Raw genomic sequence first — 26,467 nt, 5'->3', positions numbered from 1 at the left:
AGGGTGACCAAGCACGGAGCCGCTCGCACCCGTCACTGCTGCCTGGCACAGCTCCCGCCCTGCTGGCCAACGCTGGCTCGGTCACCAGACTCGTGGTGACCAAACTGCCACCTCCCTCCCACGGGAGGCCCTCGGCAGGGCTCAGGGGAGCTGGCTCCTACCTGACACTGGCTCTGCAGCTTCTTGGTGGGTCGGCCAACGATGTAGATGTGCGTGGGCGGGAGGCTGATGGAGCTGTACACGGAGATGTCCTTGGTGGATCCATAGGCCGCGTGGATCCTCATGTGCAGCTGGGGGGACAGAACGCAACACAGGGTCAGAACGCGCAGGCACCGCCCCATGCTGCTCAGCAGGCTGGGCTTTGGGCTCTCCAATGGCATTGGTGGGAACGTCAGGTCACTGGAACTAAACACGAGTTCCCAGCTGGATCATGAAGCACCCAGGGAAGTGCTAATTAACGGAGCTGGGGGTGTTTACAGGCCGTGACAAGAGGAGTGACAGTGATACAGGAGCACATCTCCAGTTGCTGATCCACGGCCTTCCCTTGAGGTCTGCAGGGCGCAAGGATGCTGCACGCTTCCCTGCTGTCACGGGGGAGAGGAGCTGCAAGCCTGTGCAGGAATCATTAGCCAGGAACGTTCCCCTTCACAGCCAAGCTGCTGTTCCCTGCTGGGCAGAGAGCAGCTCCTGGACACCCCCTTCTGTAGTGGGCTGGAGCAGGGGCTGGCAGGGGTGGTGTGGACATTGGTGCCACCACACACCGGCTAGCTTTGAGCCCAGAACCACAGGTCAGGGAGACAGAAAGAGAATTTCTGACCCTGGTCCCAAACTTGTGGAGGACAAGAGAGCAACTGAGGGCCAGCTGCTCCCTCCACTGCCACTCAAGCCAAAAAGGGAGTCTAAGAAAGTTAAGGGCAGGCTTTTCCTGCTAATCAAGGCAGGGCAAAGTGCTTGGGACACTGGCAGCTCCTTCACCTGCCAGACACAAAAATCTTTGTTCTATCTGGAGCTTCCCTGAGGCTCAGGGCTGAGCAACATCAGGACCTCCCAAGGGTCAAACACCTGGAAGATCTCAGTGGAGTCTCCCAGCAAAGCCATTTCTGCAGCAGCTCCATTTCCTCTCAGTCCTGCTGTCTCCACCACAGGCAGCCAAAAAGCCACCAAGCAGGTGAAAAAAGCGCACGTGTGGGGGAAGGGAGGCTCTACTGCTTCTGTTCCATTAGGGGTTTGAAGAGCAGTGATGAAATGGAGCAGTGCAGAGCAGAGGCAACGCAATTTAACAGCATAGACACTTTTGTAGAGCAATAAAGGGATGAAAATAAAATGAACAGATTCATCTTCCACTGCAGGTCACATTGCTGCCAAGAGACTGGTGCTGACAGTGGCGGCTGGACGAGGAGCAATCTAAACCCGTGCCACGATCCTATTTCAGCAGAGGCAGGCTTACGTCGGTGATGAGGGATTTCAGGAAGTTGGCCTTGTGCCGCAGCGGGTCGTGAACGAGCCCGTCGCAGAAGGACACGATCCCGTGGGGGAAGTTGTGCTGTGCTAACCATGCCACCACCCTCTGCTTCTGCATGTCAGGGCGGCCCGTGACATAGATGATGAGGTAGCCGAGGTCCTGCCAGTGCCTGGAAGGAAAGCCACGAGTCAGTGGATGGCAGAGCAAGGCCAGCGTCACGTCAACCGCCCCAGGCCCTGCTCTGACCTCACAACGTCCACGGCCCCGGCGCGGACTTTGGGGTCGCTGCCCATGATGGACACGCTGGCCGCGAAGGAGCCGTCGATGCTGAACACCACAAACTCCGTCCCCTTCGGCAGCACCGTGATGTAGCTGTCAGCAAACGTGTGGTCGCCCCTGAGGGAAGAGATGCGGGTGCTTAGAGGCAACAAAACATCCGGAGGGCATCACCAGGACCCGCGGAGCACCATGAGCCCAAAGCAGCTCCCACATCTGACCCCAAGGCTCCAACAGTGATGCCACCCTCAGTCAGAGCAGTAACAGGCAGCGTGTGAAGGGCTCTGTGTTCACGAGGGGATGGATTAGCTCTCCTTGGCAGAAGAGACTCAACTTTCCCGGAGCCCAACACCAGCAAGTGGAGCCGAGCTGGAGCCCCTGGGCTGTGATTCATCACGAGTACAAAGTCCTGTCCCTCAAGGACAAGTTTATGGTCTTTACAATATGCGCAGTCGTGCAGTTTTGCAGATGGCCACGAGGGCCTGTGGTGCAGAAGACCTGCTCCTGCAGCGGGAGCTCAATTCCCGTGCTGGTGGCGATGCAGGAGCCAGAATAAAATGTGGATTTTCCCCTTACAGCTGCAGAGTACAAATGGCTTTGCCTGTGTTGCCGGCACACCAGGCTCTGAACCCACGCAGCAGCAGGAGGGACCACGTTCTACAGCCGTCCACTCCTCTCTGCCAGCCCCAGGCCCCTCACCTGACCACCATCTTGACGGGGTAGACGCCAATGCCCAGGCGCCGCTCCTCGGGGATCACGTAGGAAATGCGGCCGCTGCTGTTGCTGATCTCCGTGTCGAAGTACACCCACTCCCCCGACGGCGGCTGGGTCATGATGTGGATGTCCACCTGGGGACGGCGAGGCTGCGTCACCCCCAGCAGGACAGGGACAATCCCACCCCAGCCCCTTTGGGTGGCAGCGGGGCCGGTCCTGCTCCCGCCCTCTGCACTTCAGGGATCTGAGCTGGGCACCACCCAAACATCAGGGGCTGGAATGAAACCCGGCCTCGGTGGTGAGACCTCCGTGACAAATGCTGTTCCTGGTGGGAGGCACCCACGAGTCTGGGCAGGAGAACCTGGCCAGGACACAAGGGCAGCAAACCCCAGCAGGGACCAAGGGAGCACTGTCCAGCCCCACCTCTGTCCCTCAGCTGTCCCCACACGGTACCTTCTCTCCTGTGAGGGTGACCATGTCTAATGGGCCATACATGAACCTCCCAGTTAAGGTCTGGGGCCCATCCTCGTTAGCAATGGTGTCGTTGATCCTGTGGTTGGCTGTGACGTTCTGCACGAGGGGAGGAGGAAAAAAAAAATAAACAAACAGTTTTCAGCAATGGATAACCTCATCTGGGAAATGCCAAATATAACTGGATAAACTGGAGCGTGGGTTTCTCTGTGCCATTCCCCCCCTCCACTCCACCCTCAGCTCTGGGAAAGAATTTGACCTGTGGCAGAGGTGAGGCTCTGTGCCCTGTGGGGTGGATTGGAGTGCTGGAGAGCCAATTTCCACGGCAGGTTGTACGTGCAATTCCGATACTCTCTATTAACTCACACGCTATGGAACTAAAGAGGAAATACACGCAGCTGCCAGAGAAATCTGCTGATATTGTTTCGGTTCTAGCATAGAATTGCCCTCTCAGAAACTGGAGACTTTACTGGGAGCAAAGGGCATTTGCTGAGCTGAGAACTGGTATTATTGGACCTTGAAAGATGTCCCGTTCTGACTCGTTCCCTGACCCACAGCCAACGCTTCCTGCCTTTTACAGACTCAAGGCCAAGAGGAGACCTTGCTGACACACATCTTTAGGGTTGCTCTTTTACAAGCACCCAGGTAGGATATAACCATTAAAACAGCCCAGCAATGCAACACAACCCTCTGTCTGTGCCGTGCCCTCAGAGCCATTTGTGCAGCCCCCAAACCCCCCTCACCCGGAGCTTCACGTTCGTCCTCTTGCGGAGCCACTTCTCACGGGGCTTGGAGGGGGTGAAGACGGACACCTCCTTCCCATCCAGCTCCAAAACACTCGAGTTCTCGTGTCTCATCACCTGCAGGAGGACACATCCCACCAAGGCATCAGCCCTCTCCTCCTGCCTGGCTGTTCTGCCTCTCCTGAGCCAGCGGTGAGGAAGGGCAATGCACGCAGAGGCCCTCGGGGCTGCTGCTGGGTGTTTGGCTCATCAGTTCGCAGGTTTGACAGGACACTCTGCTCTGCACTGGCACAGCCTGGGGCCAGCACTGACCAATGCCTGGCTGGGATGCAGGTTTTTTGGATTGTCAGGAGGTACAAAACTGACCCGAACACAGCGGGATGAGCGCTGCACTAAGATACCTGCCCTTCCTCCAGGGATTCATTAGTCCCTTCCCACGGTCTGCGAGGGAACAGGAGCCTTCCTCCATCCCATAACAGATCCAGCACCAGCTGCTCTGCCTGGCTGCAGGCCGACAGATGCCGTTCCTTCAGCTCATTTCTAATTCCTACTGAAATTCCCAGCTCCTGTCCCGTGGCTTGTGCTCCTCTCACTGATTTGACCCCTGTGGAGGCACAGCTCTGGCTTGGCTGCACGTGAGGCAGAGCCCAGGCTGTCTGTCCATCCTGGCCTCGTTTCCAAGGCTGACAGAGCTCCAGGATGTGCTGGTGGGACGTCACTGCCACCCAGCCAGTTCTGCAGGGCAATTCCTGCCTGTCACCAGGGCATGGACAGGGATGGGAGGCAGGAACATGGAGCAAGGAGGGTTAAATCCTGCCTAGATTGCTCTTAACCTCTAGGATGGAAAAGGAAGAATAACACCCAAAGGCTGGGGGACAGTTCAAAGCCTCACGGCACAGCAGGACTGGAACTCCCTGCACACAGAACTCCAAAACTGCCAGTAGTCCTTAGTGACCAAAAAATTAAGAAGAATCTTAAATGTGGTCCTGAACACATTCTGTGAGGTCAGCAGCTCTCCAGCTGAGCCTGGCTGACACGGGCCAGCTCTCTTTGCAGAGCTGAAGCTGGTTTTCATCCAGGGAAATGGAAAAAGGACCCCAGGGAGGATGAGCTTGCTGGGGCGGGAGCTCATGGAAATCCAATGTAAACAAAACAATAAGTTTTACTGAAAAATATTTAAATCAGGAATGTATTTTGAATCCTATCTGAGCTTGTTTTAACAAGATTTAATCTTTGGAGACTAAAACTATTCAACAGCTTCTTTTTACATTTTGTCCAGAGATGACTTTCAAAGGCCATTAGAAGCAAGCCCTTATTAGGGGAAGCGGTTGTGTGGTGCTGACAAAGGACAGCGAGAAGACAAAAGATGAGAAAAACCCTGGTCTCAAGGCAAAGAGGAGTGAACAGAGACAGGCACTGGGCAAGGGGGTACCAGACTACCCAGGCAGCCACCAGCAGGCTCAGAATGGATGGAGAATTACCCCCAGCTACTCCAGCCACAAGGTTTGAAACAACACATTGTGCTCCAGACCCGGGTTTGGGCTGAAACCTGAGCAATTGGCTGTTTCCCAAGTGGAACATTTTGTGTATGAGGCTGTCATGACCATTCCCCCTCCTGCACAGTGAAAGTTCTCTCTTCTTTCCAGCCCTCTTAGGCTGGGTTTGATGTGGGACCATCCAGCAAGGAGTGTGCAGGCAGAGCCTGGACACAGCGAGGGGAGGGGAGGGAAGGGTCTCGCTGGATTATCAGCGCTGCTCAGCTGCCACTGGCGCTGACACCGCTGTTGTTTATGGTTCTCACACTATTTGGAAGATAACACTGAAAGAAAGTTTGCCAAGAGAATCATAAACAACGGAGAGCTGCAGCAGAGGAGGCTGGAGGAGAACGGGGAGGGTTTAACAGCTGAGCTAACACAAAGCAAACCCGGCACCGAAGTGGGCAACACAAACCACAGAGTTGCTTTGAGTTTTGTTTTTTTCCAGCTCCATGCTCTAAATGTTGTTCCCTGGGGAGTTCATATATTTTAAGGCAAATAACTCCCCCTCATCCCCAAGGAACTGAAGGGAAAATATTTCTTTCAGGGAAAAACATATTTTAGAGAGTAAATTTGAATTTTAGGCCAAATATAGGTTGATAAAATCTGAGGTATCAGACTCCAGACACCAGCAATCCCCATTCTCCTGGCCCTAGAACTGCTTTGTGCTGCAGGAACGAGGACTAAATCCTAATGAGTTCCTAGAGGAGACAACAATAACTTCGAAAGGCAAAATGGGGAACTGCATTCTGCCTATCAATCCATGCTGAATTCATATAAAACTTCCCCTTTGGTTTTATTGTATCTGGTGCTGGTTTTATTTGTCCTTGGAGAAGTTTCAGTTTCAGACTTGAGATCTGACCTGGCACACACAGAGCACAGACCACTTCAAGAAACAAGTGCCACTGACCTTTGCCGCTCTGGATGTGATAGGAAACTGCCCTGGGCTCTCTCCACAGATCCCCAGCGAGCCCATCTGAAACCTGCTGATAAACCCAGCCCCAAACCAAGCAGGTGTGACAGCACATCCATGAAGTTTGTATGTGTGCAGCTCCACCAACACCACAGGTGAGGGAAAAAGAAAAGGGAAGAAAATGGATCTGCAGGGGCTTTGCATCAACAACTCTTATGGAAGGTGCACTGGATAAAACCAAAGAGCCCTAAGTATTTTTCAAGCCAAGGGAGATCGAGGAGAGAGGATGACTGTACCTGTCTGAGCAGGAAGGACACAACGTCCGTGGACTCCCAGTAGCTGGCGTGGAAGAGGTGAGGCAGAGCCACGGTCGGGAAAGCCGTGAGGGCGTCGGGGCAGTACAGGGCGTAGTCGATCCGTTTGGTTCCCCACCACTTGGCAGCAACTACAGAAGCAAAACACTCCTTCAGACCAAGGGGCTTCACAAAAGGGGTTTCAGGGCTCTGGCTCCTTGCTCCAGGTATGCCAGGAGGCTGCTCCCGCTGCTCTGGGGGAACAACCGAGCCGGGGCTCGGTGTTTGCTCGCAGCAAGGGAGGAACGCACGGCCACCAGCAGTGAGCTCTCCCTTGTTTCAGCAAAGAGGAAGGCACTGGAGGACACGTTAATTGGCTGTTAGTCCAGACCCAGGGAAGGGGCTCAAGGCTCCTGTGCAATGAGCCAAAACATAAAGACGCCAACGCATCTCCCTGGAGCTGCGAGAGGAAGGATGGGGGTGCTCTGCCCGTCTCCGGCCCTGCTTCTGACACCTTTAGCTTTCACCAGGGAACTGCATCCAGCTATGGGCCACACTAAAGAGGACTGGGAATGCACAGGATGCTGAAGGCACCACAAGGCAGGGAATATGGCACGTGCTGATGGGAGCAGTAGTCCCCAGCAAATCCTTACTGCCCTCCTGGTGCAGCACAACCTTCCCCAGGGCACAGCCTCTGTGCTGGGCAGCAAGACAAGGACCTGGGAGTATTGGGGCTTCTCTGCGTGGGGGACTGAAAAATACACCGGGATTTTGTGGGGGGCAGGGATACAAACAAAACAGAGGAGTTTCTCCCTCAGGGAGCCAACAACTCGCACGCAGGCGTGTGACAGCCACCCTTCACCCCGGGACAGCCCCACACCTCAGCTGCCCTGAACCCTGCCCACGCACACGTCCTGCCCCAGTCCCTGGAAATAAGCAGGTCCCAGTCCAAAGCCTCAGACCCCAAAGCCATGGGCTGCTTTCCCAGCAGCAAGGAGTCCTCAATGCCTGTGCACTCCAGCCTAGAAATGCAGCCAAGGACAGAAAAGGTGGAGATCAAGAGAGCAGCAGAAGAATTTTGTTTCTGTATGCATGCAGGATGCAAGCTGGGGCTTTGACAAGGGCTTCCTCAAGCTTGGATTGTCTTTGTGACAATGTTCCCTTTTTAAGCGCTTCCAGGAAAGCTGCCAGGTTTAAGGTACAATCCAACACACCCCTCTGCAAAGGGAAATCGGGCTGGTGATGAGCACAGATGCTGAACTGAAAAGATGGATCCACCAGCTCCTTCCAGAGACCTGCACAGAGTTCCCACACAGCAAATGCAGAGGGATGTGGATTCAGCACTTCCCCATGGCCCAGCCCTGGCTGTGCCAGGCCACCCTCATCCTGACAGTCCCCGCTTTGCTCAAGAGCCATGGGAAGGAGAAGCAAGGTTTGACAGATCAGTGTGGCTTTTCCAGAGCTCACAGGCACCTCCTCGCAGCCTCTTCTGCTTCCCTGCCTTCCAAACTGACAGCTCCTGGTCATGTCCCAACTTTCATTTCTCATGCAAGCGCCCAGCTTGGGTAATTTCAGATTCCTTACAGGAAGCAGACAGGATTGACTCTTCCATGCTCAAAAAGACAGTGGTGGAGGCAGAAGCATTGTCCCCGCAGCTCTGCCCAGAAGAATTCCTGCTGCTGCCAAGTTGTTAGCGGTGTTACGATCGATCTTCAGGCCAAAGTGACAGAAATACTCGTTAAGATGCAATCAGAAACTGCAAGTGCCTCAGTGAAAGCGCAGAGATTTGTTGTGAAGTTCTGTGACTATCAAATGAGAGAGGAGGCCGACAGGAGTGGATCTCTCCAGAATACCTGTCTGGATGTCCAGGTCTGGTATCCGAAGAGCACAGCCTGCAGCCCGGCTCCGTGGCCCTTTGAGCTTCCTTCCCTTGGCAGGGATTTCGTGTTTATGCTGCCTACGCCTCCTGAACGAGGTTTGGGTAGGGGATTTGTGAGGGAGGGCAAGTTGGGACAGAAGGCTAAACCCCCTACAATGATTAAGGTGGTGTTTGGTTTCTAAAAGGAAAAATAAAATACAAAAAAAAAAAAAAAAAAAAAAAGAAGCAGAAATCACTCATTATTATGGCACACACTGATTTCATCCTCCACAAACTCACGGTGCCAGGGGAGCTGCACCCTAGGGAGGTTCCTGGGAGGGAGCTGTGGTTTTGCAGTGCCCCTCCAACCTTCCTCCAGCTCTCCCTGGGGATAAGCATGGATCACGTTACCACCACACCAACGAGGCTGAGAGCAAGAGCAGCAAAGGCAGAGCTGGAGCTTGAGGGACACTCGGAGTCGAGGGAAGACTCTTCCTCCCTGACCTCAGGAGCAGGCTTTGATGGCTGTGTGGAGGAATAAATTACACAAAGCAGAAGCTGCACAAGTGGGGAGAGCACGGGGAAAGCAGAGGTGAGAGTTGTGTGACCCACCCCTGCTGCAGCTCGGGATGAGATCTCTGCGCCGGCCTTGGGGCATCACCCTGGCAAAAACTCCTCCCCATGAACCACCCCTGTGTGCCAGCCCAGCAGCTCCTGGGGGTGGGAAAGCAGCACTAAACAAACACCTTCTGCCCCAGGAGCTGCTTCCCAAGCAGATTCCTACTTAGCAGTGCTTGGCAAGATGTCAGGACAAGTAAAAGGACGCACGTGGGGAGGGTGGTGTCAGCTCTCGGACACACTTTGAGGAGGAAAACCTCGTTTGTCAGAGAAGGTATTTCAGTCCTGCTGCTGAGTGTTGCCTCAAACAGGGCAGAAGGTTCCAGCAGCCCCTGAGCAGCGCCCACAGACCTTCAACAACTCATACCTGCCTCCGAGAGCATTATTAACCTCAGCAATTAATTATGGAGTGAGTAATTCACAACCCGTGCCAGGAATGCATCTCTAAATTTTTGAGACCTTCTGGTGGGCTGAAGACATTTTCATATGCATGGTTTTGTGGGTTTTCTTTCTGTTTATTTTGTTGGTTTTGTGGGTTTTTTGAGTTTTCAGCCTTTCTTTGGTCTGAGTTACCAGAGGTCCATGAGGACACAGCGTTCACCTCATACCTGAGCTGAAACAAAGAAGGGGCTGAGCCATTAACAAAGTCTGTTCTTCTCCAGGTCTTGGGAAAAATAATAAGTAAAAAAATCCCTTTTACTCTTCATTCAGCTCCGAGAAATGGGTCATAACTGACTGGGAGCTGCCCTGCAGGCTGCAGAAGAGCTGAATTTCTAATGCAAAGTAATAGATGTTCTGTTCTGAACCAACCTGTCCTTGCCTTTCAGCGTTACAGAGGGGCTTACTCATCCCTGCTTTTGTGGGCCACGTTTGAGGGATCTGCATCGAGGCACATCCTGCACTCCCCATCTGGTATCAAGGGCTGATCCCGGCCAGCTCTGCATGACTTACCACAGCAGCACAGAAACCTCCCTCTGGATTAACCCTCACCTCACACCACGGCCAAACTGCGCTCAGAGTCAGCAATTATTATCTTATATCTTAACGGTTCATCACCGGCAAGGTCCAACGCGCACGGCGCAGCCGCGGTCCCTGCGTGGCCACCAGGCACATGCCCAGTTCTGCCAGGGGATGTGATAACACAGGGCACCGAGCGTGGCAGAGCCAGGAACAGGGGGAACAATCCCAAGCTTTTGGTGATGAGTGGGGAGCAGCCCCCGGACAGACGGATGGACAGAAGCTGCTCGGCCGGAGCGTGGTCGGAGAGCGGAGCCTCGGAGGGGTGCAACACTTACTGTTGGCTATGTTGGAAGCAGTGTAACTGTCTGCCATTCCTGAGACCTGGCTGGCAATGCTGATCTCACTGGCTCTCCGGAAGCCCCTGAACTGAGGGGCTGAAATGGGGGTGGACAGGGACGCGTTTTCCATGAAGACGGCACCATGAGACTGAACAACATCTGCTACAAAGTTGAAACAGGGAAATCAAAATATTAGACCAACAGACAGAGGCTGGGCAAGGTGAACTCACGGGGCGGGGGAGGAAGGAGGCAAACAAAGCTGGTGGGTGCAAAAAACCTTTCAGAGCTGATTGGAACGAAGCAAACAGCCCACATTTCATCGGAGCTCTGGTTTGAAAAGAAAGCAAACAGCAGGCAGAGATGTGGCTGGAGGAGCAGTCTTTGATTGAGAGAAGCAAAGTAAGGAGCTCAAAAACCAGATCCAAAGAAAAACCCAGGCAGACTTACTCAAGCAGCAATAACAAGCATGTGTCATACATACAGATGTGAATATACACAATTTTATATATTCACATCGAGACAAAATAACCACGGTAAGGAAAACAACCAAAAAAAAAAACCCTTAGAAAGGGGTATTTGTTTTCTTGAGATATTTAAATTTAAACAAATATCTCCAAGATAAAAGGCCTATTAAAAAGCAAAAATCAAGAAAACATCTTCATGCCTGGCAGGGACTAAATTTGGACTTGTATTTTACTGCTGAAGGATACAGCCAACAGTCATTAATCTGGAGAAAGGGCTACTGAGGGGAGGCTGGCGCTGAGCACTTGTATCTCCCATCAGAGTCAGCAGATCAGGGAGCACCCAGGCTCTATGAGAACAGAGCTTTTTTGGTACAACATGCAGGTCTGGATTTCTAAATCCCAACCTATGGTTTAGCAAGTTAGGCCGAACCCCTGAGTACATAAATACAGAAAGGAGGGTTTGAAATCATGGTCACATGGACCTTATATATGGATGGGAAGGAAAAAGACCTCAAACACTCAGGAGTGGTAAAACAAGAGATGCTGAAAAGTCACACTAAAATCTCTGTATTTCACTTTTCTCTCTGTGACAGTGCCTCTGTGGAGGCTGTGAGGCCGAATTTAGTGGGGTATCCCCAGCTCCTGCAGGGCAGAGGTTTGTGGTGCCAACACCAGGTGCTCACAGCAGGCAGCACCAGCGTGGCAGTAACATGCAAAAGCGAAGCAATTCACGATGGTTTAAGGGTTTTAAGGTTGCCCATCTCCGCTGCGCTTGAGGAGCAGCACCTGAATTTATTCCCAGGTATCAGGCAGGAGATACCACCAGGAATGTGAGCACTTTACTCCCACACATCAGCATCCTCCACCTATCCCAGGCTGTTTAGATATCCCTGGATTTGATCCTGGCACACGGCTGACATGGGGAGCTGTTTTAACAACTGGTTTATTTTAATTTCAATCTTTTTTTGCTTGGGGCGACTGATTTTCTCCCTCCAATCCCTCCGTTCGCAGCAGCGGCGTCTGTGCCCACACAAATCCTGCTGCAGCCGAGGGAGAGGGAACGTATGAAGCAGAAAATGTGTGGCTAAGTGTCAGTAAAAGAGTTCTGTTCTCTGCAGGGAAAATCAGGCCACAAGCTGCTCTCTGTAAAAGCTTTGTGGACTGTGAGATCTGAGCCTTAGCGGGAGCCTGACCCGATGATGAGCTGCACACACAGCCCACGTTGTGCCTGAAAGGCCATTACCAGCACCACTTTCTCAGCACTTTCCCCCTCTTTCCCCCTTGCCTCGAGCTGCTGGCTGTCAAGGCTGTGACCAGGATCCACAACCCCGCTGGTCCCAGCAGGCCAGTGCTGTTTTCTGACTGCACAATGCACCAGCACGAGCAAGAAGAGACGATCCAAGTGGACAACGGGAGCTGCGCTGAACCCCACAAAGCTCTCAAGGGTAAAGGGTCTTTACCCCTTTGCTGGGGGACGTGCAACAACAACAACCCTCTCTTCTCAGATTCAGCTTCGACCACCAGAGAATCCTGAACTTCTTCCTCTGCTTTAACCTAAAGCACCTGTGGCTTGAATTAGGCAGTTCAGGAGTGTTCCAGGAGAAAAGGCTCGGCCTGCCTGGGCTGGTCACGCCTTTGACTCCACTAGCCCATCTGCACTTAGCTCTGCCTCAACTTCAACTGTTTTTGAGAGCCCAGAAAGTGAATAAAGAAAGAAACAGTGAGGTTTTGGGCTTGCTGTTTTTTAGCCAATCTTGTTTTCCTGGGCTGACCAGGGATTTTGGAATATAATGAGTCTGCAGCAAAAGCAGCCAACCTCAGCAGCGCTTCCAGCCCCATCCTGGTGTCGCCAGAGGAACAATTCCCACTCCTGTTAAAGCCTGAGGTGTTTGAGCATCACTGAACTGTTCAGCTCAGCACTGCCTGCGTTGGTGGCAGGAGTCTGCTCTGCAGGGGACAAGGTGCCACCTGACAGCAGTGCTCCCCTGCTCCTGCCCACTCAGGCGGCTCTTGTGCCTCTCCCCTTCCCCAAGCTGCACACCCTCTGTCCCTGAGAAAGGGCAGTTTCTAAGAAAAACAAAGGCCAGGAAAAGGCAGGGCGGGAAATGTGAAGAAAAACCTGTTTTATGCATTACAACCCACACAGAAAAGCTTCCTCCACACCAAAGCTGCAGTGACAGCAACTTCTAAAGAAAATCCTGAGACCTGACTGGCAGAAAAACCCCACAAACCTAACAACGTATCTCCTGAACTTGCGCATTCTCTGCATCGTGTCTCTTGTGCAGCCGTTTTGAAACCAAGAGGGCTTTCTTGGGGAGTGTGGTGACCAGGGTGGGATGTCACAGCTGCTGCCACAGACAGGCCCAGCACCTACCACGAGCCCTGGGAAGCCTCCTGCACTCCAGAGGTGCATCCCCAGCCACAGCTCAGGTCCTGACAGCCACGGGGAGGTTTTCCAGGCAAGCCCAGAGTGAAGCCAGCAGGTCCAGCAGCAGCAAGACCTTGAGCAAGCTTGGCTGTTCCTGTGTCACTCGGCGAGGACAGAGGTGCCCTTGGTTACTGCACTTTGTCCTGTGACTCAGGGCTGACTCAGGGCACTGGAGCGGAGCGAGGAAGAGGAGCCTGGCTGGAGCAGTGCCCTGAGCAGCCTCCCAGCAAAGCACCTGCTGCTGCTGGAACCACATGGCACAACCCACACCAGCCCAAGGTTTAACTGCACTTCCAGGGGAGTGGAGATGGGAAGCCAAATCACTTTTTTTGTTTTGGCCTACCTATGAATCCTTAATACTCATTTTGGTGCTGTGCTCTTTCACTTCTGGACTCGTTTATCCATGTTCTTATAAGGGAACAGCCCTGAGTCCTCTCAGGTAAATCCTGAATGACAGATTTTGAGATGTGCTATTTGGAGACTGAACTATTGCACCAAAGTGGGAAATACTGAGAGCAATCAAAGAATGTGTACAGTTCAATAAAACCAAAAAGATTAAAAACCACAGAAAAGACAAGCAGCTGCTCAGCACAGGCCAGGCCCTGCTTGCACTGAAACCCCTGGTCAGTGCTGGGCACGCTGCAGTCACTGCCCTGAGATCAAGAGCAACAGACTTCTGCTGTCCACAAGTTTTGGTAATTTTGGAAAATCTCCTGCAGTCCAGTGGCTGAACTGGGATTCAGCACTTGCTGCACATCAAGAATTGCTTGGACACGCTGTGCTCTTGACCCACAATGTAAAAAGCAGAGAATCATAGAATCCTATAATGGTTTGGGTTAAAAGGACTTTAATCCATCTAATTCCAGCCCCCTATCATGAGCAAGGGATGCTTCTACAGGCTCTGTCCTGACCACAGGCAGTATCAGCTCACAGGGAAACGGCATTTCATCAGGGACCTCCAAAGTGATTCATTAACAGCACCAGATCCTTTCCCTCTGCTTCATCACAGAACCTCACAGCACAGGCAACTGCACGCTTAAAACCCCCCTCCACCTCCAGGAGGCTGGGGGAGAGAAAAAAACTCAGAAAACTCGGCCATGTTGCCATCCTGTATGACCACATAACAGCCCAAACTGCTCAGGGACAGTGAGGGTCGGCTTGTTAAAGACAAAGAGGGCAGCAGAACCCAGCTCTCGATGCAAAACACTGAGAAAGGAATGAGAACGGCAAGTGAGACACGCGGGGAAGAAAAAAAAAACCAAAACAAAGGCAAATCTCATCAAAATTGCAGATGTAGCACCAGCCACAATCAGAATAAATGAGGCCATGCAGCACTGATGATGGAAAATAAGGCAAAACAAATGCATCGAACTTTGCTTTTAAGGCAGCAGACAAGAAATTAATTTAAAATAACCAACAGGCAGAGCCACCCTGGGGTCTGAAAGCCTCTGTGCTGTGTCCAGCAGAGCCACGACCAGGGCCCAAACATGAAATACTCAAAGGGACAAAACCTGCTGTGACACGGACATCAGGGCACGGTGATTCGTGGCTGCTGGGGAGCTGCACGCTGCAGGACACCGCTTCCCAGGGGATCTGAGCAGGGCCACCAGGGGCTGTCTCTGCCAAAGCCTCTTTCCAGCAGCACCAAGCACGGCAGCAGCTCCCCTTCCAGCATCAGCACCAGGGTGGGACAGAGTTTATAACCCCAAGCCCTTTTCCCACAGCGCCTCTCCCAGTGTGATCCCCTGTGGTTATTCTGCGTGGCGCAGCCTGAGACACAGCACGAAGATTTCAGCTCCAGAAGGCAACAGTGTGATCTCCAAAAAAAGGACCCCAAGAACCCAACAGCACAGACAATACGAAAGTGTCGATTACACACACTCAGCACAACCAGCACTTTTATTGGAAACATCTTGCCAATTCAGTACAGGAACGGGGATACTTGTTTCCATGAAGCTGTCCTGGTGCTGGAGAGCACCCAGAGGGCTACTTTCCATGAGGAGGATGGGATTGTTCTGGATTGTCTCAACTAGAAGCAGATGGGGGAAAAAAAAAAAACAAAACAACATAACAGAAGGACAAAGAACAACAGACATGCGGCCACAAAGTGTTAAACATACAAACAGTTACACCCCAGCGCTTAATTATGAGTCTTCAACGAACAGACAACCTTCAAATAGAGTAAAAGAAACAAAACAGGGGTGGATTTCCAAACAGACCAACATCAGAGATTAACTGGGAGCAGAGGAGAACACAACGATGGCATTTCAACAACAAAATGGAGGCATCTTCACCCCCTTCGAAGCCAAATCCATAAATACGCAGCAGATCCAGAGAAGTCTTTTTGACTATGAGTGGAAAAAATATGCTGTAAGGGAAGAATCAGACTCACAGCCTACACAGTGCAAAGCACGGGAGTAAGCAGGGATGTGAGTTTGATTTTACTCTGCAAGTTCATTGAAATGAAACAGGGACCAGCATTTAGTAGAGATGGGCAAATGGGGGAAAAAACCCAGCCTGAGAGGCTTTCTGAATTGTGGACTCTCAAAAAAGCTACCTGCACGAGGAGAAGTGCACAAGCAGCGTTCCACAAGGTTTTGTACAAAGCCAATTATAAGTGAGCATTTTACGTGATCAGCAAAACGTACAGCTTAATTATGGCAGCAATTAACTTTTCTGGAGTGCCCTCCAGTGAACACTAACTTCAGGAGCAGCTTGGTGAATCATGGTCAGTCCTTGTGGGTGATGTGCCCATCACAGCACGGACTCCAGTGCAAAGGAATGGCCTGTTACATTCTGATAAGCAAATGAAGAGGCTTTGTCTTACAGGAAAAGAGAATTTAAAGCTGTTTTTTTGTCCGTTTTATTCATCAAGGCAGAGCAGTATCTCTTAAAATAACAAGGCTCAGACCTGGAGGTTCTGCAATCGCTCTGCCCTTCTCACAGGAGAGCTAATTGCTGTTTAACTTCACTGCATAGCAAGTGTCTCTCCAAGCACAGCCAACTCAGAGGTCCAGGGATGCTCTCATGTTCCTGCTGCTGTCCACAATGATAACCAGAACACAGGTGTAGTGTCCCTGGGGCCTCTGCCTCTGGTGAGAACAGGGGCTTTGGAATGTATTTAAGAGAAAGAAGGTAAGATGTTGAGCTGTAATTTTTTGGTACTAAGCCCCTTGCAGCTGATACCTAGAATACACCCAAAAAGCAATTTGCTCTTCAAGTTGCTATAGATTCCCTGAGCTGTTGTAACTGGCCTGGGTACAAATGCAGTTGTGGGTGGATCCATTTTTAAAAAGTGTTGCAGCAAGATCTTGGCTAAATTTGACAAGTGAGTGGGGCCTGCAGAAATCATTTTATTCACTTCACTAAGCATGGAGTTTAGTTTGTGCCCATTTAACAAATCAGATCTCTAGATCGAGAAATTATATTTGAAGACACTGATAGATATAGAAGGCCGCTTCTTTGGATTTTCAACTATAAAATGGTGCAGAGGGCCACCAGAATTATCCGGCTCTAGATATACAGTCCTCTTAATTTAATCCTGTATGACTCAAATGTTAGACAAAGGGGATGCAAACAAGTAAATCATCTCATCATCTCTCTGTAGAAGCTCCCTCCAGTCTTCTCTGGCCCTCCAAGTCCTAAATTCTGCCAACTCAATTGTGTTTCATTCACTCTCAATCACAAGCACCAGTCTGGGTGTAAAACAAAGGCTTTTACAGAGAGGTCACCACCTCATGACCCTCAGCAGCTGGAGGCCCTTGTGTGACAAACAGAGGGCACACAGGACACAAGGCAGGGGTTTCACTGGAAGGAAATTCCTTTCCTGGTAAATCAGGAGCAAGGCTAATGCTACAGGGCCAGCTCTCTTTCTCACCATTTCCAACCGTGTTGATAACTTCATGTAAAGTGTGGCTGTAACCCTTTAAACAGCAAAAGCGGATCCAGAGGGACTTACCCAAAACTGCAGAGTTGCCGTCGCCCAGCGGGAACCTCTGGTACCGGGGAATATTGAAGGGAGGTAAAAGGTAAAACTTCCTCTCCAAAAGAGGCTCGAGGCGTGAAGCAGATGGGTCTGCAGGGTGGAACAGGTTATAGACCTGCTGACAAGCTGGTCTGAGCTGAAAGACTAAAAAGACAAGAAAAAAAAATCCCTCAAGTACCAAAATATGATTTGTTAGAGTATTGTAAATATTTGTCTCTAGAAAGGACAACTGTCGAGTTACGAAACTGCAAAAGATTGATCATCTCCCTCATCTCCTAGTTCAGTCAGGTGAAACAATTTATTACAAGGTTTACAGACTCAAGAATTGCCCGGCACTTTTCACGTTTGGCAAGGACAGAATCGGCGGTGCAGAGAGCACACGCAGATCTGCTTCTTCACGGTGCACTAAATGTGATATGGAAACGTTTGGGTTTAACCAGACTCCTCCTGCACTTACAGCACCCACCAAGGGAGCAGTTTGCACCAGGACTTACTGTCAAGGGCTGGAATTACAGTTTTCCGCAGTGCAAGCACCAGACCCAAGGGAGAACCGAAGAGGAAGAAGTCGGTGATCTCAAAGTCAAACTTCCCAATGTTTGCTCCATCCAGCATCGTGGAGCTGCTGGATCGCCTGGACGTGGGGTCGTTCCTCAGGACGCTAGAATGTAAACTGGGACAAGAACAGAAAATAAAGTCTGAATTATATCCTCGCTGTGTTTTCACAATTAAAGCCTGGATTAGTGATTGACAGCAGATATAATTTCTATCCCCTCAGTGAAGGAACTGTGCTAATCAAGCCACAATGACCCCGCTGCAGTGCCATCATTTAAATGTGCAAATCCAAGCTCCAGGTGAGTTCATTTACACACCATCTCCTCAAAATGTTTTTTCTTTAAGGAGTCACAATCGTGGTTGCTGCTAATATATAGAACATGTCCAGCTTTTCCTCCCTCTCTCAGGTGTCAAATCTGTTTGGAAAATTCCACCTCTGTGTTGTGAAGGCTGAGCAATGCACAGGTTTAACACAGAGATTTGAATTCACATTTCCCTTGGACACTGAAGAAGCAGCAGCAGGAATACTTAGGTGAAAATCCTGGGAATCCACCCCCACATTAGGGAGAGTTGCTTCTCTGCAATCTGGATCTGGGAAAGCGAAATGACGGATGTGTAACACTGATAACCTGGTTCACAAAAAGCTTTCTGAGATGCTTCTATTCCCACCCAAAAGCACAAAGCTGCAAACTCCTCTGCTCTCCAGGTTGTACAGATTCCAGTGGCAGCTGTAGTGGGCTATCTCATTATAAATAGAAGCAGGGAGTTGAAGGCAGTACCAGCAGTGCCTTAAGAGGGTGTTTGCAAACACTTTAAAAAGCATCAGAACAGGTTCCATAAAACATGTAGGAGAAATGGATACCATAAGAGTTGGGTTGGATGAAGTTTACTGGCCTGGAGTGGGGAACGATGCAAATCCCACAGTGTCCTGCTGGCTCTGTGGCCCCAGAACAAACCCCAGGTGGAGACCAGTCCTTGTCACACCCTCACATGCAACAGCTCTGGCTCCTCAAGGTCACTTCTGAGGGCAGTGACAGCCCAGCAGAGCTGTGATCCCAAACCAGGGCTGTTCCCACCGCCCTCAGCACCAGAGCAGCTGCTCACAGACCCCTCACACACAGCCCAGGGGCAGCTGCAAACGCTCACCCTTTTGGGGAAGAAAGCCGGGTTTCAGGCAGCCTTTGCTTTCCTGCCACGGCAAATAAGGAAGGCATCATCCCAGAGACAGCTCCCGTGCTGAACGCCGTTCCCAAAGGATGCTGAGCCTCCCCTGCTCCTGCTGCGCTGTCATGTTCCCTCTGCAGCTGCACACACGGCTCTGCTCCCGCGGTTCCCAGCCAGGGAATGATAAGTTGCTTATGCCAGACACACACACATCACGGGGAGTCAAAACAGTGCTGGAGGAACGGGAGGTTACAGCAGTGACGGCTAAAACGAGCCCGTTCCTGTTTCTGTGATGCAAAGGAGCCTGCCTGAGATCAGAGTGCCGAGCTGCACAGCCCTGCAACAGCCCTGAGAACAAGGCACCTTTGCTGGAGCTGCAAGTGCTTCAGCTAACAAGATGCAGCGCGATGCTTTGCTGCATGTGAGGAATGCAAAGTCATTTCGAACGCGCTGGGTTCCGCTCGAGGCAGGGTGACAGCGGCGGGATTCCAACAAAAGCGCCGGAGGAAAAGCTTTCCCCACGGCAGGATGGGTGCAGGGAGCGTTTGGTGCATCCCACACAGCTCCCCACAGCATCTCTTCGTGGGGAAGGGAAGAGGCAGAGCAGGCACAGCACGGAGCAATTGGGGCACCTTCACTCCTTCAGCCGGGAACTTGGTATGGTCTTTGCAGCAATCAAAAGAAACGAGAGCCAAGGGGAACTCTGGATCTGTCATGCTTCAAGCAACCTACAGTGCCCTGTTCTCCCTTTAAAGAGCAGCAGATGTACTGTGTGCATTAATTAAACAAGAGCTTATGGATTTCAGAAGCAAATCAACTCATTTACAATAATGCAAGTACGGCGCAGCCAGGAATAATGTAGTTGTGCAGAAGGACTGAATTTAAAAATAAACGTGTGATTGTAATCTCCAGATGCTGCTCTGGCTTGCTGGGCATTATCCCAGAGAAGTGGGTAGGTCTGATACATGAATAAAAATGAGTGTCTTTGGCACAGGCTGAGATCTGCAGCGGGCACGGACAGAGAGGTCCCTGTGTGCCAGGCTGCCCGTCTGCCGAGCCCTGGAGGAAAACTTGGCTCTGTTCTGCCAACCTCCTGCTCGGAGCCACGTCACACCAGGGCTCGGTTTTTGTATGGGAAAAATCATTCCTTGATGGCAGAGGCCAACAGGGGTTCTGCTGCTGCTGCCTGGGAGAGCAAGGACCAGGGCTGGGCGTGGGAGTGACGTCCTGCTGACATGCAGGAGGGGATGAGTGAATCCCTGCTCCCCAGCCTCCCCTGCACCAGGGATGAGGTGAATCCCTGCTCCCCAGCCTCCCCTGCACCAGGGATGAGGTGAATCCCTGCTCTCCAGCGTCCTCTGCACCAGGGATGAGGTGAATCCCTGCTCCCCAGCCTCCCCTGCACCAGGGATGAGGTGAATCCCTGCTCCCCAGCCTCCCCTGCACCAGGGATGAGGTGAATCCCTGCTCCCCAGCCTCCCCTGCACCAGGGATGAGGTGAATCCCTGCTCCCCAGCCTCCCCTGTGCTAGGGATGAGGTGAATCCCTGCTCCCCAGTCTCCTCTGCACCAGGGATGAGGTGAATCCCTGCTCCCCAGCCTCCCCTGCACCAGGGATGAGGTGAATCCCTGCTCCCCAGCCTCCCCTGCACCAGGGATGAGGTGAATCCCTGCTCCCCAGCCTCCTCTGCACCAGGGATGAGGTGAATCCCTGCTCCCCAGGCTCTCCTGCACCAGGGATGAGGTGAATCCCTGCTCCCCAGCCTCCCCTGCACCAGGGATGAGGTGAATCCCTGCTCCCCAGGCTCTCCTGCACCAGGGATGAGGTGAATCCCTGCTCCCCAGGCTCTCCTGCACCAGGGATGAGGTGAATCCCTGCTCTCCAGCCTCTCCCTGCACCACAGAGCTGAGTGAGGGCACACAGAGAGAGCTCCTACTGCAGCTTCAACCTTGCCCTGAAGGAATCCATGTCTTGAGCTCTGGAAAGACTAATTTTTAGCCCAAGGTCTAAAGAGAGGTTTTCTGTCACCCCACTAAAGCCCAACAGCTCTTGCCAGGGACCCACAAGTGCTGCACGTTGGGTGCAGGCAGAGCCCTGCAGAGATGGAACAGGAAGGACGAGCACAAAGCTATTTAGAACGAAAAAATGAGCAATCCATTACCCACATCAGGCCCGGCACTTATTCTAAAATAGGTGTAAAAACTCATCGAGATGCCAGCCTGATTTCCTTAACTGAGTCTGTGCCCCTGAGGTCAATAACAAGGAGGAGAATCAGCACATTTTTGCACAACTCATATTTTCCCTGTAATACAGGAGACTGTTTTGAGGAGGCAAGAACAAGAGCCTGATTGCCTTTTATTAACCTGCTGGAAATAGCCAAGAACCTTATTGTGGATTGTGTAAATGCAGCTGTCTCTCTGAATATCCTGTCCCTGTGCACCAAAAACATTCCCTTCGATACCTTCTCTCTCCTATAAATCATTTACAAAAGAGCCCTGACGTGGCAGGACAACACAAATCCCTGTGCTAAAACAATGACTCCGAGTAGTGATGGAGGGGGAGAAATGCAGGGGAAGCTTTCAGCTCAGCAGAGGGCAAAAGGAGCAGCCTTGGACGCAGCTGCAGTGCAGGTAACGGGGTTTGCCGTGGGGGACACTGCTCCCCAGTCCCTGGGATGTGAGAGGAGAGGGATTAAGAACATATTTATTGCAGTTCCTCCAGGCCTGCAGGAGAAAACTGTCTGGGCTGTCTAGTTCCAGAGGCTGAAGAAGAAGATTCAGTCAGAAAAATCCTCTGGGTTTAGAGAAATAATCCCTGAATGACCAGTGGCCATGGACAGACTGCTGTGAAAATACCATGGCTTATGTTAACAGACACATTTCTGAATGCCCATTTGAAAAAGCTTAAAAATGTGATACTGGGGACTTCAACAGGGAGTAACAAGTTTGAAACATGTCCTTGGTGCAATGAAGCAGCCCTGGCAGGGGACACAATAACTCAAAATCAGGTTTCAGAGATGCTTTCAAATTAATACAAAGCTGGAATCCCAGTTCTGCTTCGCCGAGTTCCCTAACACGATTTCTCCATTTGCTTTCTGACCTCCATCCCACACTCGGAGCCCAGCAGGGCAGCAGTTCCCTGACTGCCTTGTTTGTCACACAACAGCTCAAAGGGCTTCTTGCCATTGCAACATCGATGCAGCAGAGAAGCTGGATTCTCTCAGTGCCACTCAGCAAGAAAGCTGTTAGGGTTTTTTTTCGGTTTTTTTTGCATATACAACACCCTGAAATCGTGAACTCTCTTATCTAAATTGTTTTCCTCCACCTTGCTTATCACAGGATGACAAAGCAACACCAAGATTCCACAGATACGCCACCCTCAGCTCCAGGACTCTGCTGTCTCTGTCCCTTCCAAATCTTAAATCTTACCTTGAAAGAAAGGCTTGATGCTGCTTTATCGTGTCCAGTTCATATGTGGATGAATCGCTCCTTTTTCGTGGCAGCTGCTTCTTTGGATCTTCTCCATTGCTACGAGGAATGTCAATGTTGCTCCTGCTGAGGTGTCTGCTGGCTTCCAGATTAGAGCCACCGGAACAGTGGCTGTTGTTCACCGTTATTCCAGGAGACAGAAGGTCGGTGTCCTGGCATTTGAAATGTATGGACTCAGCTGAATTAAGAATACACCCACACTGTAACACCTCCCTCCTATCCTCCTTTCTTCACGTGTCCCAAGATCCAGTTGAGGCCAATGCAGAATCTCAGGCCCAATCACTCCCTCAAGCGTGGCGGATGCTTCACACCAGAGGGTGAAACATCCCTGTTTAGCGCAAACACACCCAAACTGACACCCATATGCACACTAAGACATGTCTGCCACTGATAAGGAACAGATTCTTTGTTGCTTCAGGAGATCCTCACTAAAAACAGGCTCTGTGGAGGAACTGGGAGCCAGCATTACCTGGACACTCACGACGCTCCCTCGCCGGCTGCTGTTCTGGCTCTCGGACACGGTCTGATTGCTGTAGCATAAGGCATCAAATCCCAGGATCCCTCCAACACAGTCCCCTACCAAGCAGACCTGAGACAGGAAACAGAAGCAGGGGAGGACAGGGAGGAGGAATAAAAAGGAAATTTCAAAAAAAAATAGTCTCTTGACTTCAGTTCAGAACTAACAGCTGGACAGAGCGCTGGATCGCAGCCGGACAAGCTGCAGTAACAGGAGGCCCAGTGCCTTCATCAGTAAAACTGTTCAGCCCATGAAATCCATCACTGCCTGAAGACTTCCACTCTCTCACACAGCTCAGGTGTCCTGGCTGTCCCCCCACCAGCCAACTGCAGCAACAGGACAGCAACACAGAGCCCTGATCCTGGTGCCAACTGCAGAAACCAAGCTGGACCCCCGTGCCAGCTGCCCGTGCTACCTCAGGGTCCTGCCTCCAAGGGTATGAGCAGACAGGCACAGTAAAGCACCAAGATCCTGGGCAGCAGAGGGCTGGCTGGGAAGAAGCTCAGGGTGGATAAACCACATGACAGCAGGGCACTGTGACAGCCCCTCCAATACCTCTGCCCTCGTGGGGCTAGGGAGTCACTCTGCCCAGAGGTGTGAGGGCCAGTCATGCTCTTCACGGCGTGCAGCAGCCTCAAAAAATAAACCCATGGGTGCAACAGCTCCAGCAGGAGCTGCTGAAGGTCCTTTCAAGCCAGGAATGCTTAAACAGCCTTGGTTTGCAGTGGGGACGAGACCATGTTTAGTGATAAAGGCAGCACTCCTGCTCGGGCAAGGTGTGCCATGCTGAAACCTGATTAACTTCACAGCTTTGGAGCTTCATTTCTGAACACAAACTCAGCCTTTGCCTCCAGTCCCAAAGGTTCAGGACAGCACACAAGCAATAATCCCTCTCTCTCAGAAAGAAAGAAATGGAAAGCACAACATTTCCTTATTGCAGCCCAACGCTGTCGTGTTTCCATCCCTCCTGAGAGATTTAAGGCAAAGAGAATTTCAGAAGGAAATTGTTTCACTTGTTCATCCTCTGGCTGTGGCCTGAGCAGCCCCTGGCTCACCTGGCCGTTGAAGGAGGTGCCCTCCTGGGATTTGATGAACTCACTGTAGGCCTGGTTGGCTCTGACAATGACAGTGGCCACGGCTTCTTGGTACTGCGGGGAGGACGTGGCGAGCAGGGGCAGCGCAGCGAGGGGGATGTGATCCTGGCTGTTGGACAGGCAGCCCTCGTCATAGCTGTAGGGGCTGAGGCTGCAGAGGGCAAGAGACAGTGGGAATATGGGGAAAACAACTTGCAGGCAGTACAGTGGCTCATAAAAAAAAGCCTCAAGACAGAAAGGCCATTTATTCCTCTGTGAATGGGTGAGAGCTTAATAAATCTTCCCCTCCCATCAAACGTAAATCTTCAAGGACAACATACTTACACTGACAGAACAACCCCCAGACAAGGAATTAAATCCTTAGTATTTATTGGATTAATTAGAATAAATCAATCTCAGAACTTGTGCTGCATGATTCCTGTATTCACTGCAGCTAAGTATGAAATCGAGATTGAATGCCTCACTGGTACATTAATAAATGCATTCTCAAAGCCTGGTCAGAGCTCCCAATGCTACACGCAGAACATCTCAGGGAAACAAATAAAACAAACAAACACCAAAAAAACCCCCACTCCATGATAAAACAGCATCAACTTACCTGGACACCAGGGAAAATGCTTCGGAGCAGATGGCTGGGCAAGGGACAAGTTTGATGGCAATGTGTCCCAGAGCAGCTGGGTAATGCACCCTCATCACCGTGTCAAACACGGTCGTGATGGTGTTGACATCCCCTTGCTTGGAGCTCTGGTCACCACTTCCTGAGTCCAGGATGTTCCCTCCGTGGAGGACCAAGAGGAGGACATGGATTTTACTTGGCTGCATTAATGGCTGCACTGATTCATCCTAGGTGGGGATGGAAGAGAGCACACAGAAACGCTCGTTTTTCAAAGGGGTGTGACTCGTGCTTTATTTATGGCAAATTAATTTATGGCAAAGGCCATCGGATACACCACAATACAACGCTGAGAACTTGAGTACTCCTTCCAGGTCTCTTATCCTACACTTGTGCATGCACAAATGCACACACAGCCTCAGTCTGACTTGTCAGAGGGAATGCTGAAATTAAAAAAAAAAAACAAAACCTGCATAAAATTGTATCCAGGTAAAACATGGCAGCAGTAAAGACGTCCTTGTGTACGTTAGGGTGGAAAAATACAGAAATAAGAGATGGGTGTTGCTTTTTGTGTGGTGCTGAGCTCAGCTGCAGCAGTTGGCAGTGAAACACATTCAGCAAAACTAAGACATGAGATCAAACAGGTCAGCAAGTGGCAGGTTACTGAAAGTTGTGGGAAGATCAGTCACTGCATGTTTGCCTAACATAAAAGTTATAAATAAGACTTCAGATTTGCTTCAACTGTTGCAAGAGAGGAACTGAAAAGAAAAAAGTTCACGACCCCATAACCCAAGGAATGGCCAGCATGTGGCTGGGAGAGTGCTGCATGAACACAGTGAGGGAGTTTAATTTGGCTGTCCAGGTGATTTGTTTATGGTGTTGAACCAATTCCTTGCCTAAACAGATAGGCTGTAATTTGGGGGAAGGAGGGAATTGTATCCTTCCATTAACGCCCCGCCAGAAGAGCTGTAAGCCCAGTCCTGATGCCCCAGGCAGGTACAAGAGCATCCATGTGCACACGCTGTAACACAACAGAGCAGGAACTATTTTTAATATCTATTTGCTACCAGGGCTTTCAATGTTTACAGCTCCCACACGGACTCAAACCCTCCATCCCACACCTGTGAGATCTGTGCAAACCCTTCAGAACCCGACCCCTGTCTAGCAGAGACAACATCTGAGAACATCCTGAGCGACTCCCTGTTGCCACTGAGAGGCAAGGAAAGGGTGGAGGGCAGCAATGTTTTCCATTTGGCAAATCGTTCTAATTTAGCATCTTCATCACCTGTTGTCCTTTGAGCAGAAACTGAGTCCCTGACAGACCTGCTGGTGGGAGGAAAGCATGCCCAGGCACACATTAGCAGCCTAACAACTAGATCACATTTTTGCCAGATAATGTTAAAGCTTGTCTTACTACACAGCCCACCAGAAGTATTAAAATTCTCATCCAAGTCTGTAATAACGATTTTTCCAGACCTGCTGCGTAAGAATGGCCTTGAATTATTTAGCACCATTCCCCTGTACTCGTGCCTGCTCTTTAAACCTTCTCTGACTCCAGTTTTAGCACCTGCACAGCAAACCTTTCCCTGGGTGGAAGCACAGGAGGAGCCCTCAAAGCGTCTCAGCACTTCTCCTGCTTCCAGACAAGTATTTTAAGTGCTCATTTGGAGAACAACATGAGTCACCGAGCTCAGGTCATGCAGAAGTTTATCAGCAGTAATTTGGAGGCACCTTTCAGTTCATTACCCTCTGCTCTAAAGGAAGTGGGGAACTGCTGATTAGTTTAAGGGTGGAGGTAACTACTTAGAACTTCCTTGTAAGATCTGGAGCCTCTTAAAACACCTAAATCCTGAACCAACTTCGGGTGAGGGAAGCTTTTAACCCGAAAATCATTGCAATTGGTGGCACAGGAATTTCATACTATTTTAGCAGACAGCTTGTGAACAACTACAAATAACTGTCTTTTTCATCTCACTTTGAA

General features: G+C 51.0%; 1 protein-coding gene across 19 annotated transcripts in view; it reads right to left on the bottom strand.

The window, feature by feature from the left end:
• PITPNM2 (phosphatidylinositol transfer protein membrane associated 2) overlaps positions 1 to 26,467 on the bottom strand; it is a 124,348-nt gene that overhangs the window by 4,294 nt on the left and 93,587 nt on the right. For 12 of the 19 annotated variants that reach the window (XM_040080742.2, XM_040080737.2, XM_040080738.2 and 9 more), the window contains 16 exons: positions 24,472 to 24,716; positions 23,835 to 24,024; positions 22,732 to 22,851; positions 22,203 to 22,414; positions 17,553 to 17,728; positions 17,032 to 17,202; positions 14,953 to 15,102; positions 10,179 to 10,343; positions 8,261 to 8,464; positions 6,411 to 6,559; positions 3,667 to 3,783; positions 2,906 to 3,022; positions 2,438 to 2,586; positions 1,709 to 1,858; positions 1,448 to 1,631; positions 162 to 290 (listed from right to left, as the gene is read on the bottom strand). In XM_040080742.2, coding sequence (XP_039936676.1) covers positions 162 to 290; positions 1,448 to 1,631; positions 1,709 to 1,858; positions 2,438 to 2,586; positions 2,906 to 3,022; positions 3,667 to 3,783; positions 6,411 to 6,559; positions 8,261 to 8,464; positions 10,179 to 10,343; positions 14,953 to 15,102; positions 17,032 to 17,202; positions 17,553 to 17,728; positions 22,203 to 22,414; positions 22,732 to 22,851; positions 23,835 to 24,024; positions 24,472 to 24,716 — 2,628 coding nt within the window. Of the gene's footprint in view, positions 1 to 161; positions 291 to 1,447; positions 1,632 to 1,708; positions 1,859 to 2,437; positions 2,587 to 2,905; positions 3,023 to 3,666; positions 3,784 to 6,410; positions 6,560 to 8,260; positions 8,465 to 10,178; positions 10,344 to 14,952; positions 15,103 to 15,132; positions 16,182 to 17,031; positions 17,203 to 17,552; positions 17,729 to 22,202; positions 22,415 to 22,731; positions 22,852 to 23,834; positions 24,025 to 24,471; positions 24,717 to 26,467 lie in introns of those variants that run through there. The other 7 variants (XM_040080743.1, XM_040080750.1, XM_040080748.1 and 4 more) reach the window with 7 other exon arrangements.

Source organism: Hirundo rustica, chromosome 17 (assembly GCF_015227805.2).
Source record: "Hirundo rustica isolate bHirRus1 chromosome 17, bHirRus1.pri.v3, whole genome shotgun sequence".
Classification (NCBI taxonomy): domain Eukaryota; kingdom Metazoa; phylum Chordata; class Aves; order Passeriformes; family Hirundinidae; genus Hirundo; species Hirundo rustica.
Note: the sequence above shows the minus strand (reverse complement) of the source record. Positions and strands in the feature narration are given on the sequence as shown.